The following is a 15,338-nucleotide window of genomic DNA, read 5'->3' on the forward strand; positions in this document are numbered from 1 at the left end:
CCATTGTCCCCCCATTTTTGTTATCTAGACCGCTCTCTATCATGTCGACTACACTGCTTTTGTATTTGTTAGCTGGGGCCTCGATGCTCTCGGCGTTCATCGTCACTATCCTCAATGGTCTCGCTTGTGCAGCCCTGCAGTCAACATCCCCTCCCACGCACCCCAGAGACTTGACCCCCGTCAGCCTCAGCGCCGTGAACTGCGTAGCGCTCGTGGTGCTTAGCGTACTTGTGCACCAGGACGTTCGCAGCAATCGGCAATGGCCTGCTTGGAAGATAGGGGTGCTGGGATTGACTGGTATATACCTCGTCATTGCCGCCGGATCAACAGCAGGAACCATGGCCACCGACCACCCGTCCGAGATCCAAGCAGGTCTATGGATTGCCCGCGCCATCTTTTGGGGTGTTTCGGTCTTTGCCCAAGGGCTATATGGTGGATGTTTGCTGTCATCCATGATACAGCAGAGAAAAGCCTCGGAATGGCCCCGTTCCTATTCGCAGGAGCTCAAGACCTTCCCCGAAAGCCCCAGTGCGAATCCCATCACGCCTCCGCGGCAGGCCATATGTGATCCTTATCCCGAAATGATCAAATTTGACACGAGGAGATCTTCCTTGCGCAAGTACCCCCGCCGCTCCAATCGCTATTCTGGCGGGACGCTCTGCCTGCAACCCTCCCAGCAGGAGAAATATGCCTCCTTCGACACCAGCTCGACCATCGCTTCACCTGAACAATCGCCCACCAAAGACCGGACGGCCGACTTCTCATCCGAGAACGACACACGCCCTCTCCTCCGGGGCAATGGCAGCATTCGTAGCATGCCCAGTCTCCGCCAATCCGACGTCCATCCATCGCTGGATACTCTCGTCCAGCCATCCCCCACAGCCTCGATCTCCCACCCGGACTCTCCCTCGGAATCGGTAGAAACGTTAAGTCCTTACCGCGAGCATCATATCCACCCACTCTTCCGATCCACAAGCCCCTCGCCTTCGCCGACCCCGACCCCGGGCACGATGGTCAAGGCGTCCCCGTCTGCTGGCCGGACGATCACCCAGAAGACGCTGACCCGCATGCGATCTGCTCGCTCACTACGGGACCAGACGATGTGGACACCCTCTCCGATGCCCGGGTATGAATCGGATGACACGCCGATGGTGCGCAAGCACTCGACCTCGGGGTTGTCGCTCATTCATGCCGGGCATGTTCGGCGCAGCATTACGCAATATGAGAAGAGATACGACCTGAACGAATCGCCCGACGAGAAGTGAATTCCTTTTGTGATTTTTTGTTTTTTGTTTTTTTTTTTTTTTTTTTTTTTTTTTTTTTTTTTTTTTTTTTTTTTTTACGACCTGTCTCTGTAGTTTCTGACTTGGAGGGTTGCAATGATCTGGCCTGTGTGGATTTTTTGGGAGGTATAAATGGGTATAAATGCCTCTATGACCGAGTACCAAGGGGGTACCACGGATGTAATTCGGAGTTGGTGGGATTGATGATTTACAATATGATGATGATTCCAATAGCTGCAATGAGCCTGTCATGTCTCGACGGGACTGCTTAAGAAACGAGCGTCTGCACCAACTCCTCGAGCCTCGAGCCGCGTGGTGGAGGAGTTGTCATCCACGCTGGGGATGCGATGGCCGCATTCGTGGGCGACAGTGCCTTCGCCAAGTGGGTCAGTGAGAACGTTTATTTTATTTTTCATGCAGGAGAAATGTAATGATCGGAAAGTATCAGGAGCGCATAGAGTCGTGAAGTATATGTCTTTTGGCTGGGCGGCCTGAGAGGTGCTGTCGCCGACGCGCGGGAAAAATCACCGAGTCTCTCGACTTGTCGACTCTCTACTTTCTACTTTCTACTCTCGACTCTTCCTTTGCTCCGACCTTTCTCCCACTCGCGCATTCCCTTTTTCTTTTCTTTTCTTTTCTCCTCGAGCGGGATTTCTGATTTCTCCATTTGGTCCGTCTTCGGCCCTTGCTTCCCGGTCTTGCCATTCGCGCGCCACGCACTTCACTGCGCACGCCAATTCCGGAGTCTCAAATCCTGCGTAGATCGGATCTTCACTCGCTTTCTCAACCTGCCATCCGCATCTCCCAACTCTCCATCGTGTCTGGTAAGTCTGCGCCAATTCCTCCTTTTCGCTTTCGCCTGTTCTTCCGTTCTTCTGTTCTTCTGTTCTTCTGTTCTTCCATCTTCTCTCGCCCCGTTCTTCCTCCCCCTCCGTACCTTGTTTTTTCCGCCCCCCCTGCCTGTCTACAAAACCACGTCGTGTGAACATCTGTCGCGCGCTCTGCCCCATATCGTTTCCCCCAATCGAGTATTCCTGCTTCTCTTTGCGAGTGAATGTCGGCATGTCTACCTGTTTTGCCATCCTCACCCCGAGTCAATCCGCCATTCACTGCGACCAGGTGAATCAAAACGCCCGTACTTCTTGACGTTTTTACTTTTTCTCCCCATCTTCTCCCGCGGGTGTTTTCATCTGGTGTTCTCCAACGTCCATCACCACCCCCCTTCTGTTCGTACTTGACTTTCTCTCTTCTTCTGCTCTCTCTTTATTTTCTCCCGCACCGTCAACCAAGGGGTTCTGCTGGACTTCCCGTCTCTCATTGCGAGTTGGCTGGTCCAACTGCCTTGAGATCACTCGGTCCTCTGCACCACCCCCTTTGTTCACCACGCCTCGCAGCCTTACTGTAATCTCGGACACGCCCGGCTAATTTCCCACAGACGCTCACGATGGTGGGCAAAAGAGGAAAACGCGGAGGCGCTGGCCCGGCGCCGACGTCCAGCCCGGCTACTCGTTCTACGCGCAATGCCACTGGTAAGTCTTTGCTTCCCTCTCACTTTGATTTCTCTCTCCCCGTTTCAATCGCTCACCCCGTCAACCATAGATACCATTGCGACCCCCACGCGCACCACCCGCGGAAGTGGGAGAGGTCGATGGGCAAATCGCTGGGCTGGCCGGAGTAGCCTGCCGGGCTCTGCCGGGGCTGCTGCTGATGAAGAATCACCGGTACAAGCCAAGCCGGAAGTGCGCTCACGCATTGTCAAATTGAAGATGCCGTCTCTCAAGGCATTTCCAGCAGCAAGCTCTGCCGATGCACAGGCCGACGAGCCTGAAGATTCCACTGCCCAGTCTAGTACGCCGGCGGGTTCGCAGAATCCAGAGACGCCTCGCCCGCGCCGCTCCAAGCGTGCGATGGCAGTGCCGGAATCTTCACGGACGACCCGGCAATCTGCTCGACTGAAACCGTCTGGGGAGTTATCGCAGGAACAATCAACTCCGACGAAAGCCGCAGCAACCAGCTCTCCGGTCGAAGATGAGACCAATGACGACCCGGATTTCGACCCGCAGCCTCGTGTTTCCAAAAGATCGCACACCCCAGAGCTCTCTCACGGGGCATCACTGGACGACGCAGCATCCCATCAGACAGACGCAACCCAAGAAATGGGTGATTCCGCCGCTACGGAGAAAACGGACTCACCTGAAGACACCGGCGAGAGCCCCGAATCGGCGGCCGTCGATCCAGTGCCATCTCGTGGGCCTCATTCACCCCGCTTGTCTCGCAAGCGCAAGTCGACCGAAATGAAAGATGAAACTGAATCCGTCGAGGCGACAGCCACCAAGAAGCCAAAATTAGAAGAGGATGCCGACCCCACTCCGGCAAGCACTGTTCCCAACGGAAACGATACCGAGTCGCATTCTGAATCACCTGCCGACGCTGTGGCTGCTGCAAGCAATGATTTGGACACTCCGCCCGTCTCCGCAGCCCCTGGTCGAAGGGGCCGGGGGGGCCGAGGTGGATGGCGGGGTCGCGGCCGGGGCCGTGGTCGCGGTCGAGGACGTGGCAGTCGTGGGGGCGCGATCGGTCCTATTCGATCGACTGTGGTTCGAGCTCGGGGTCGAGGACGCGGCCGTGCCCGTGCCGCTACTGTCGCCCGACGAGGTGGCAAGCGAATCGAAGATGAGATCTGGGATAGTGATAGCCGCCGTCGATCTCCCTCGCCAATCCCGCTCACGCAGCCTATCAAGGACCGACAGGAGGAACTGGCGGCACTGTTCAAGAAAATGGGACAGGCGCAGCAGCTTGCGCTCAGTGTGCTAGCTGATCACTCGATGCAAAAGATTGCTCGAGATAAGAATTCCCACAAAGACTGCCCGGAGTTTGTGCAGGTGCAACGAGAACTAGCGGACTACGAGCGGAAGGCGCTCATTCGTTTGAAAAAGGACCACGATTTGAAGATTAATACAGCGAAGAAGGTCTACGAAGGCGAGCTCCTGGTGGTCAGCCAGCGGGTCGACGTGAGTTTGACTTCTGCAGATCTGATATGTGGTCTGTCTAACAGTATCCAGGAACAAATCGAGAATATCCAAGACGAGATGTTTTATGCAGCCCGCGGCAAGTACATGGAGTTGGTCATGGGCCGCAGGGCAGCTGAGGATGATGAGCACACCGAGGTTGGCTTTTCTCTTTCTTGGTCTTTTCCCAGTACCACGGAACTAACTGGATCTAGACGGATGGCTCTGATCCCGATGCCGAGGAGCCGCAATATCTGTTCCGCATTGGCAAAGCCGGAGCCAGAGAAGTGGAACGCGGTTTTTTCGCCGACTCTGTGCGAACCCCCGATGGAGCATCTGCCCACGAACGAGGCCGAAAGTCCTGGGAAGACTTCATGACGAAAGTTCGCTTGGGAGAAGACCTGAACCCGCAGATGGAAGCCCTCGACGCCACAGAGGATCCCGCTGCGCAGGATCACGTCGACCGATCTATGGAGAATCTCCTACATGCCGCCCAGGTTGTGCACGAGCAAGGCCCCGGCAGCAAAGTCACCCACGACGGGGTGGCCGAACACGAGCCGACCCCCCGAGCACTCTCGATGCTCGCGGATACTGCGCTGTCAGAGCCCATGCCGCAGCAACTACCGCAAATCCGGGCGGACCCGACTATCCCGACTGGCCACCGTGCCCTCCTGCCTCAGATCTCCCCAGTACCGCCTCCTCCACCCAGCATAGCTCATGGCCCCACCGATCCTCGATCATTCATTCTACCCCGTCCGACCCCCACTCAACAGCCCCGGCGCCTCCTTCCCGCCCGCGGGCAGCTCGGCCTCCCGGATCCATTCGCCATGAACGGGCCGCCTCAACTACCTCCACCACCGGGCTCAAACTTTCAGCGGTTGCCTCCTCTCCCAAGTTATCTCCCTCCTCCCGGTCATCCCGGAGCACCCGGCCCACCTGGCCCGCCCGGCTTGTATTATCCTTCGCCGCATGGCCCACCGCCTCCGCCGCCTTCTCGTCGATATTAAGCCTAGAGAGAATTCCTCTCTGATCATACGAACCGATGTACCACCACCAACCACTATTACCTATGGCTTCGAGCACTGAACGATTCTGCAGTTGCGAAGCCTTCTAGTCCTTCTCGCCATGCCCCGGGCTTGACAAGTCTGATGCGTGGCGAGACATCACTCTTGTAACACCACCCCCTTCTCGGGCGCGACATTCGATTCCGTATTACCTCAGCCTACTCGCTTGCAAATCAGCAGGCTGCTTTTGCGGTCGACCTTGCGATCTGATGTACCACCGCAACTCCTTGTTTCTAGCCCCACGATTGTCCCGGATGTACTTTACCCTCTGTCTTTCAGCGTCGGCGTTTTCTCCCTGTGTTTCTCTGATGCCGTGCGTCCCGAGTGTTTCTGACCCGGGATCCTTTTCTGTTCCATCGCCTGGCCGTCTGAAGATGGCCTTTTATTTCTTTTCTTTGTGCTTTCACTTCGTTCTGTTCCATATCCCCCAAGTTTGTTTTCCGCCTTGCCCTATTTCCGTTTCTGTCATTCCGCGTCAATACCTGGGCGTGATCGCAGCATGTATGAATAAAGTCCCGAATGGGATCTTGCAATGAACATGACAATGAGGCGCAGTCGCTTTTGCCTTCGTATGTAGTCGTCGAGAAGCGATGGATCGTCAACATGAGACAGAATGAGTCAAGCACTAACAGAATGTACCCGGTACCTGCATTGATGCGTCCAGCTCCGTGGAGACTAAAGTACCCGGTACTCACGATGAGTCGACGGGCGGCTCCACCGGGCCGCAACCACCGCCAACGCTGATTGGCGCGAGCTTTTGCTCTTTTTCACCTGCTTCATCCCACTTCGATATTTAAGAGCTTCCCGCAGTCTCTGCAGTTGTCTTGCCAATCGACCTTGCAGTATCTTGTGTCTGTGTAGACACTCACTCTCGTCCAATCGAACGGTTCTCGTCTCCACGCTTCGCTCAGAGACGCCCGCTTCTTCCGCTTTTCCCTCTTCTCCCCCGCTTGTCACCGTGATACCCTCAACTTTGACGACTCCCACGACACATCACTCCAGCATGGCTGTTCGCGCGCAATTCGAAAACTCGAACGAGTGAGTACCTCCCATGTGGGCAACGGGGGACCGCGCACGATGCCCCCGAGGCACCCATGCCGTTCTCCCGCATCGCAAAAATACCGAGACTCAAAAAATCTAACGTTTCTCCCCCGCACTGCAGAGTCGGCGTTTTCTCCCGCCTGACCAATTCCTACGCCATCGTCGCCGTCGGCGCCTCGGAGAACTTTTACAGGTATGTCGGGACCATCACGACTCGGATCACGAGGTCAAAAAACTAAACCACGTCTGCGCCAGTGTCTTCGAAGCCGAACTCCAGGACGTCATCCCCATCTGCCATGCCACCATCGCCGGTACACGCATTGTCGGCCGGTTAACAGTTGGGTAGGTACTCCTGCAGCCCTGTAACCCTGCCAGACTCGAATATCCTGAGTGTCATACTCTGATGAAAAAAGAGAGAAGAAAGAGTCCAAGGGTATTGACATATGCGAACGCAGTCGCTAATGCATTTTCCCCCATGGGTCAACAGTAACCGCCAGGGTCTCCTCGTGCCCACCACCACCACAGACCAGGAACTGCAGCACCTGCGCAACACGCTCCCGGACTCGGTGAAAATCCAGCGGATAGAAGAGCGGCTCTCAGCCCTGGGGAATGTAATCTGCTGCAACGACCATGTCGCCATTGTGCATCCTGATCTGGAGCGCGAGACGGAGGAAATGTATGTGCTTTTCGCTCCCTCCATACCGACGCACCATCTTTCCCACACGGAGAACCTCCCGTTGTGGCCGTCTTCGTTCAAAAGAAGGACACAAAGAGAGAGGAGCAAAAGAACACTGCTAACATGACAACTGCAGTATCGCCGACACCCTAGGCGTAGAAGTCTTCCGCCAAACAGTGGCCGACAACGTCCTGACAGGCTCGTACATGGCGCTCTCCAACCAGGGCGGCATCGTGCACCCGAAGACCTCCGTCCGCGACCAGGACGAGCTCTCCTCGCTGCTGCAGGTGCCCCTGGTCGCCGGCAGCGTCAACCGTGGCTCGCCCGTCGTCGGCGCCGGCATGGTCGTCAACGACTGGCTCGCCATCACCGGCCTGGACACCACTGCCACCGAGCTGAGCGTCATCGAGTCCGTCTTCCGTCTGGGCGAGATGGCGCCCGGTGGAACGGGCGGTGCTGGCGTGAACAAGGAGAGTATCGTGGAGAGCTTCTATTAGACGCTGTCGATGTCTGTTTTCCTGCTTTCTTTCTTTCTTTTTTTTTTTTTTTCTCATTTTCCTTCTTTTTCTTCCTTTCCTCTTTCTGCGGGAAGGGTGCAGTGCAGATTTGGGCTGGGTGTTTCTAGGTCTTTTCCTCGTTTTCTTTTGATGATGACGTCTGCTCCTCGGCTCCCCTTTTTTGTGTGTTTCGTGTCTTGCATATCCTACCGGCTGAGAGGGTCGACGGGTTTGTCGATAGTTGTTGATACAGTGGAAGACCTGACAATGATGATTGATGACCGAGATGGAATCTTTTCTTTGCCGCAAGTGCACTATACTCAGTAGGATGGAGGAAGTAGCGCCAAAATATAAAATGGCAATCGAAGGGGTAAAGTGCAAAGTGTAGATGTAAATGTAATCGCAATATCAGGTGAAAATGGTACATCGAGGGACCGGTCATTCTCCTGCCGCGCCGCTATCAATGGGCTATGAACAGAACGAAAGAATGAAAAAAAAAAAAAAAAAAAAAAAAAAAAAAACACGCATAAAAGGCGACCAACTCCTTGATTGCAACTATGATCGGGGTATTTGACAAAAATACAACTAAGATGGATGTAAGAAACACAATGAAGAAGCGAAACCCTGCCCGCAGCAGAGAGAAGATGGAGATCGCCTTCTCATCTTATGCTTGACCATGCCATGCCATGCCATGCACTGGCTTTTTTTTTTTTATTTTCTTCCCTTTTTTTTTCTCATCCTCTCGTCTTCTCCTCCTTGATTTTGTTGGCCTGTCGTCTGTATCACTGATGCCTCCCGCCAGAGCGTCTTTCTTTTCTCTCCGTCTCCCCGAAACAAGATCTTGGTTATACCTGCCCCTCGATACCAATCTGTGAAGGCGGCTCCATCTCTATGTCCACATCGGCATCACCGTATCCGTTCCCAGGGGATTCTTTCGGTGGAGGTGGTGCCGATGGGGGTGAGCTACTGTCGTCAGCGTCGGCTTGCGGTTCGTTCAGATCGGATTTCGAGTCATCCTGCCCCGCAGGGTCCATCGGCGGGGGCGGCGGTGGAGGTGGTGGTGTGGATTTCTGTCGCTTGGAAGGAGAACTGTCCCCTTCGTCGCCGTTGGGGTGCTCCAACTCCAGCTCCAGCTCCAGCCCATTGTCGTCTCGTTTGCGCTTGAGCGATGCAGCTGCATCATCGTCCATCGGCGACGTAGCCATGCCAGACGGCTCTGCCTCGTCATCAGACATCTTCACATCCTGGTCATCAGCAGGCGATGGATCGGCCTGGACGCCACTGTTCTGCACCTTGGCGGCCTTGCGCTTCTCGCGTTCTTTTTGTTTGGAGGCGGCCTTGTCGAAGAAGCTCTTGCAGTAGCTTTTGACCGTTTGCTGATGTTTCTCGCTGATTCGAGTCGGGTCCGCCACGCGGTTCTTCTTGTAGTCGCCTTCCACGAGCTTTTTGGCCGTCTTTGGACAGTCCACATTAGCACCGGTTTTGATCAGATCCAGGAGAAACGGGTCATACCTCTTTGGCGAATCTTTTCAGATGCTCTCTTGGGATCTTGTGCCTGTATTGGTCGCTCACAGATTTGATATGAGGGTGAAGCTAGACCATGTCAGAATGGGATTGAATGGTAAGGTCCTCGGGAGATCTTACCGTATTCTCGTAGACTTTTTTCTGCTTCTCCAGAGAGAGCTTCCTCCACCAGTCGGCATCCTTCTTCTTTTTCTCTGGCTGATCCGACGTGGGCTGTGGCGTACCCGGTGTCTCAGTCTTCCGCTCGGAGGGGGTCTTTTCTTGGGAATTGATGATCCCATCGATGATACTTTGCAGGGCCAGATTCCTGTGGTTGACTGGGGGAGCCGCAGGTGTGGCAGGGGCAGTCGGTCGAGTCCACGTCGTTTCGCCCGACGCCGAATAATAGTAGATGCGGCCTCCCTCGGCCTCCGCGGTAAACCACCCCTCTGGCAGAGGTTTCTGTGGTTGCTGCTGCTGAGGGCGATTCCGTCGGTTTCGAGGTCGATTGTTATGAGGGTTCCGATCTCGTCGCGGCTGGTTTTGTTTATGCTGTGGCTCGTACGAGGGTGATGGCGAACGCGTTGCGGAGCGTTGTGGCTGCTCACGCCCCGACTCGCGGCGCTCAAACTGGTTGACAGCCTGCTTTGCCTGCTCACCCCGTTTCATGCGCGGGATGCGGTATCCAACCTCCAAGTTAGCCCAGCTTGCTAGCAGGGTAACGGCCTTGTTCTCCACACGCTCGTCGCCGCAGGTCGTCAAAGGCTGGATGTTCGCCTCGATTTTGGAATCAATGATCTTGTTTCGAGTAAGACGCGGGAACTTGTCCAGGATATCCAAGATCTGCAGCATGACATTCTGATCCTCTTTCCACATCGCGAGTTGGGAATTGAGAATCTGATAACCGTGCATCTTGACGACTCGGTTCCGCACACGCTCGTCCTCGCAGCGCTGGATACGGCCCAGCAGCTTGACGGCAATCCACTTCTCCTGACACTGCATGAGAGCCGCCATGACTTTGGTGACACCTTCCTCATGCAGCGACTTCGGCTGTACGCTATCCACATATTCTTCGTCGTCTTCGCCCGTCTTCTTCTTGCGGGGCCGCCGCGCGACCACAGTGTCCCAGCCTTCCGCATCATCAATGCCCAACGCCTCGATGGTTGCATGCGACAGCTTGGTAGCCCGTTCAGTTTGGGTCCGCCCACCAATAAATCCTGTGCAGTTGGGTTCGCCACAGTAGCAGGGCTGGGGGTCGGCACCGTACCGATCCACATTGTAGTTGAACACGAGTTCCTCGCCCGCTTGCACGGCCCGTTCGGCAAAAATGCCCATGCGCAACTTCTCGCCCACCACCCACTTATCGACGTAGCAGTTGGGATTGCACGAATGGTTGCAGAATCGTCCCAGGTTGCCTCGTCTGGTCGCATCCACAAACTCTCCCTTGTTCAAGGACATAAAGTAGAAGTGTTTGATGCCCTCCTCGTCGTATTGCCTCATGCGGCGTCGGAACTGCGGCTCGCCCACCACCTCCCCAACATACTCGAATATTAACTGATGCGGCTCCAAATCGGTCTCTGCCCGTAACCCAAAGCCCTTCTTCTCCGTCTTGATGACCGAGACCTGCGCATATTGTTTCTTCTGGAACCGCTGGTTTTGACAATCGGCACCGCAGCCGCAGTCGCCCACACACTCAATCTTGGTTGCTCGGTTGATGCAGTCGGAATCGTCGCCACATGCCAAATTCTGGCTCTTCTCAGGTTCTGGCGCATGGATGATCAGTAAGGACCTCAAGGAAAAAGAAATCGTAGAGATGCCCGCGGAAGAAGCGGCAGGACCTCCATCACGACGTCTTTACGCTGGATCGTGCAGGATATTTCCCAGCCAGCAAGAAAGGGGCAAAGGGGGAGTCTTACCCCACTCCTCAGCACAGTCACACTCCATGGCATGTTCCGTGTGGCCGATGTACTTGTTGGCGTACCAGCATAACTCGATCTGCTCGAAAGTCGCCAGCGCGTCCGCCGTGCTGTCGGGCAGGTGCGAGAACAGCTGCGGCGGGCGCGGCACGACCTTCTGCGACGAGCTACGAGCCAGCTTGGGCGGCTGGCCCGGCTCCTGCTTGACGACGATGTCGCCGCCCACGGTTTCTTCCTTCTCCTCGACCTTCATGTCGGCGTCATCTGCATCTGGCGAGGGTGACTGGGGAAGAGGTGAGTGGGAAGGAGGATCGAGCTGGCCATTCTTCAGGGCATCGTTGCCGTTGACCGCGGAGGGCGAGTCCATTTTCGCGGGTGCTGCCTCGGATTCATGAGAGTCCGCGTGGCCATGGGCAGACATGACGACACGGACTACGTGAAGGGAGAGAGCGAAGGCGAGCTTGAAGGCCCAATGAAGCAGAGCGAGAGATTCAAGGGTGCGGGGAGAGAGAGAGTAACTTCATTCATCACTGAGATAATCCTAAAACTGACAGGCCCGGCGCGCGCGCGCTCACCGCCCACGCAAAGGTGTCTCCGCCGCGTTTTTGCCCAACTGCGCGCAACGGCGAGTTCCTTTTTCTTTTCCTTCGCTCTCTGGGACTTGGGATGTGTGGGGGAGTTGCTTTGAGAATCTCACAATCGAAGTCGAGGTTTCGGATCATCTCATTCCTCCCCCCCCCTCGGACGACTATCACTGCCACCGGTCCCCGCTCGGGTCGTAGTCATAGTAGCCGTCCTCGTACAGTATATGTAGTTCACCGTCGCGGTCGTCGATCGTCCAAAGGAAAACCAAAGGTGGTCCCAGGACATTCCTCGAGGGTTATGAGGATCTCGTCATATAAGTCAACAATCTGTTGACTAAGGAGGGGCATTTGGAAAATGAGGAATTAGGGAGGGGGCCAAAGATATCTTCGCCCCTCGGGGACCGGACAATGCAGTTGCATGAAGCCACGGCTGCACGCGACGCGAAACGAGGCGCGCCAAAACACCACGGCGATAGTACATCCTGCAGGGCCACGTCCACGGCTGGCTGCGTGGCGACTCCTGCACGACGGGCAGCATCTGCACAACGAGTGGATGGGGATGGATGGTTTTATGTTGGTCGTCAGCGGATGCCGTAGGATTGAAATCCGGGCGGGAAATGATTGGGTGGGAGCGACGCTGGGGGAATTTGCTGTCGGAGATGCATTGAAGATGCAAACGATGTCTGTGCGGGGAGGAGGAGTGAGTACATGTCCAGTCAGAATCGTCAATTCTATACGCAATGATGATCAATAGGCGAGGATGGCGTCGGGGGATTCCGTCTGACGAGGACTTATATCGATGCCGACGGGGGGGGAATCCGTAGGTTCGGATACTCCCGTACCGGCGAATGCGAAGGTATTGATACTCACCGAGATAGACTTCTACTCTACAGTACAGGAGTCTATACTTGCGTTAGATCGAGGAACTGTAGATGAGAGATCTAGGGACGACAATAACTCCCGATGACCAGACCCGAGTGTTCGTACTTCTCACTGCTGCGACTAGTACTTTAGAGCAGGCACCGGTGATTCAACTGGGCGGGGCCACTGAGGTGTCAGGACGGTCGTCAGGGGCATATGTATGTAATACATATTTCTCCTGGATGATTCCGGGGCTGCAGGAGGTGGATCGAGGCTAAACCAGCTTAGCTTCAAACACAATCCATTCGCAACGACCCAACGTCCCGGGGCCACCAGGCCTATCAGCGGCCGCGCTGGCGCCCTGCGACCACGGTTTTGCACCGGGAAGCCTTTTGCTTTCCCGAGTGTCCCTTGGCTCTGGAACTGCCAGCTTCCCTCTTTCTGGCGTTGCTGAGCTGCTACCTTCTATTTTCTACTTTCTACTTTCTAGTTCGAGGTGCAGCTATCCACTGTTTCTGCGCATGGCCTGGACATGAAGATGAAGATGAGAAAAAAGAAACCAAAAAACCCCCCACCGACACAGAATCTTCCTGTAGCCCCTCGATCGTACTTTTGCCCAAGGCTTGGGACTATTCAAGAAAATACCAAGTCAAAAAAAAAAAAAGAAAAAAAAAGAAAAGGGAAAAGAAGAACACAAGGAAAATCCCCCCATAACGCCCCTCCGGCCCATTTTGCCTAGGGACTCTTAGTGGTAATTTTGTTTCGTCGAATTCTTCTGGAAGAGATGAAACTTCCCTTCTCCGAGCCCCTCGCCAAAAAAGAAAAAAAGACATCCGAACCCGTCAATCATTATTCTTGTTCAAGTCAACCATTCGGAGTCCATCCTTTTTGTCCTATCTCCTCCTCCTCCTCCTCCTCCTCCTCCACCACCTTTCCCTTCACCTCCACCTTCCCCTTTCCCCTTCCCCCCCCCCCCCTCTTCCCCAAAACAGTCATAGTCCCTGCAGCTTTCCCTCCGGTCCAACGCGCGCTGGCTCCTGCGCGATCCCGGCTGTTCAAGTCCGTTTGGCCAATCCCTTCCAGCCGGGAATTGATGGAGCGCGTTGTGCGGTCTCCCCCAATTCCACTGGCTGTAAAGCCTTCAATCGCAGTCACTCCTTTGATCTCACTGTTTCGTTTCTTGATCCCCCTCGTGGGAGGATGGCCACTTAAGGACCGTCTGCGCGTTTTCTTCTCTTCAGGCCCTAAGTTCCATCGTGTCGTGCCCGTGCTTTCTGTCGTTGTCATTGCCATTGTTGTCGTTGGTGTGTGTGTGTGTGTGTGTGTGTGTGTGTGTGAGCACTTGCTGAGACCCGCTGCCATTCGCTTCGATTGATTCTGTCTGGGAGGCTATCGTTGTTAATATTTCTGAGTGCTGTCTGTTTCTTCTTTTCTGGAGTCCGTGGCATTGATCTCTTTCAGAGAGACAAAGACCTTTGTCCGCTTCCATGGTCTCTTGGATATGTCGAATCCACCCGATAGGCCATGGACCGAGGAGGAGAAGGTAGGCTCGAATGAATCCCTGACGTGCCACGATATTGACCAGGCGCCAGTACTTCCTGCTCAGCGAGATCCTCAAGAAAGCTGGGATTCCGTCGAGCTATCTCGTCCGCATGGTCAATGACTTCCGTATCATCCCCAATTGGGGGGATATTCCTCTGCCTCCAGGTAATGCTCTGTCGAGAGGCTGCAATTCCACACGCCAGCTCTAAGATCCCACTAACGCCAAATGTACAACGTGTAGGTCGCTCGTTAAACGCGTGCAAATTGGCCTTTTTTCACATGCAACATCAGCCTGCGCATCCGTCTGCCCCGCCAGCTCCGGCTCCCACCGTTGCTCCCGCTGCTGCTCCGGCAACAGCTCCCACTGCGGCGACTGCAGCTCTGATTGCTCGCCCCGAGATGCCAGGGACGCCCGCGCCCATCGATCCAACGCTGCGCAAGCGACCGCTGTATCCTGCCGACAAGCCTATTGCCCCGCGAGCCATTCAACCGAGACCGCCGGCCAGCACTGCTTCGTATAGCAGTGAAAGCGGCGCATCGGCGCAACTCTCCCCGAGGCAGGACAGCATGGCCGCTGGCGCTAACGAGCCCCCGCGGAAACGAGGTCGCCCAAGTAAAGCAGAGACTGAACGGCGCCGAGCGGCCGCTCAAGCGCGAGGCGAAACCTATCCGCCGCCGCGGAGAATGGGGTCTGGCAGACTTAAGATCCCCCCGTCACCTACCAGTCCCATGGGCAACCTGCCAATGGCTCCATATCCACCGGCCGGCGCACCTCAGCCCGCCCAGGGGCCTAGTCCGGGCCCAATACACTACGACGCCCCCGCTAGCCGGCCAATTGCCCCTGCGCCGGGGTTTCCAGGCTCGGACGAGCGCCGTGAGATGCCTACGCGCAGTATGAGCTCGAATCTGCGCGAGCTGCCCCGGCCCGCAGAGATGAACCACCCGTTGCCTTCGCCCCATACGCTCAACCTTGGCCCTCCTGACTCGTTCCCTCGTCTCAATAGCAGTGAGCGTGGCTCCTACGGCACGATTCCGCCAGATCGATTCTCCCCCGATAGTGGTCGTCGGGACTCAGTCACCAGTCGGATTGAGCCTCCACCAGGACCATATTCAGAAGGCCGATCAAGTACGACGCCCGGCGACAGACCTGCCCGATAATCCTGGACCCGCCACCAGAATCTCATCCCCGATCCGTCAATAGCGCTATCGAATCTCGACGCAGTCGTTCACACCATGCCCCGCGTTGCTTTGTTCCTTCCGCCTCCCTTTTGAAACGAAACAAGCCTGTCTCCCTGCCCAGCCATGAATTCAATGATGCCAATGATGAACAATAGACAGCGTTCGTGATGTGTTTATTGTTTGT

General features: G+C 55.6%; 6 protein-coding genes across 6 annotated transcripts; 4 read left to right on the forward strand and 2 right to left on the reverse strand.

Moving 5' to 3' along the window:
- Positions 1–41: 41 nt before the first annotated feature.
- Positions 42–1,265, forward strand: N7459_003837 (uncharacterized protein; the record flags this gene model as incomplete). Its single annotated transcript, XM_056943021.1, has 1 exon — positions 42–1,265. The coding sequence occupies one exon, from the start codon at positions 42–44 to the stop codon at positions 1,263–1,265; it is 1,224 nt and encodes a 407-aa protein (XP_056799904.1).
- A 1,462-nt stretch (positions 1,266–2,727) lies between these two features.
- N7459_003838 (uncharacterized protein) lies at positions 2,728–5,298 on the forward strand (the record flags this gene model as incomplete). The annotated part of the gene is made up of 4 exons (XM_056943022.1): positions 2,728–2,812; positions 2,883–4,294; positions 4,346–4,450; positions 4,507–5,298. The coding sequence occupies 4 exons, from the start codon at positions 2,728–2,730 to the stop codon at positions 5,296–5,298; spliced, it is 2,394 nt and encodes a 797-aa protein (XP_056799905.1).
- A 1,060-nt stretch (positions 5,299–6,358) lies between these two features.
- N7459_003839 (translation initiation factor 6) lies at positions 6,359–7,569 on the forward strand (the record flags this gene model as incomplete). The annotated part of the gene is made up of 5 exons (XM_056943023.1): positions 6,359–6,393; positions 6,518–6,589; positions 6,652–6,738; positions 6,884–7,072; positions 7,209–7,569. The coding sequence occupies 5 exons, from the start codon at positions 6,359–6,361 to the stop codon at positions 7,567–7,569; spliced, it is 744 nt and encodes a 247-aa protein (XP_056799906.1).
- Positions 7,570–8,414: 845 nt separating this feature from the next.
- On the reverse strand, positions 8,415–11,409 carry set2 (SET and WW domain protein; the record flags this gene model as incomplete). The annotated part of the gene is made up of 4 exons (XM_056943024.1): positions 8,415–9,023; positions 9,082–9,162; positions 9,214–10,835; positions 10,989–11,409. 4 exons carry the CDS (start codon positions 11,407–11,409, stop codon positions 8,415–8,417), a joined length of 2,733 nt encoding a protein of 910 aa, XP_056799907.1.
- Positions 11,410–13,297: 1,888 nt separating this feature from the next.
- On the reverse strand, positions 13,298–13,726 carry N7459_003841 (uncharacterized protein; the record flags this gene model as incomplete). Its single annotated transcript, XM_056943025.1, has 1 exon — positions 13,298–13,726. The coding sequence occupies one exon, from the start codon at positions 13,724–13,726 to the stop codon at positions 13,298–13,300; it is 429 nt and encodes a 142-aa protein (XP_056799908.1).
- A 208-nt stretch (positions 13,727–13,934) lies between these two features.
- Positions 13,935–15,133, forward strand: N7459_003842 (putative AT DNA binding protein; the record flags this gene model as incomplete). Its single annotated transcript, XM_056943026.1, has 3 exons — positions 13,935–13,976; positions 14,026–14,140; positions 14,217–15,133. 3 exons carry the CDS (start codon positions 13,935–13,937, stop codon positions 15,131–15,133), a joined length of 1,074 nt encoding a protein of 357 aa, XP_056799909.1.
- Between the last annotated feature and the right edge of the window lie 205 nt (positions 15,134–15,338).

This window comes from Penicillium hispanicum, assembly GCF_028827665.1.
Source record: "Penicillium hispanicum strain IBT 35686 chromosome Unknown utg000004l_segment0_segment0, whole genome shotgun sequence".
Classification (NCBI taxonomy): Eukaryota; Fungi; Ascomycota; class Eurotiomycetes; order Eurotiales; family Aspergillaceae; genus Penicillium; species Penicillium hispanicum.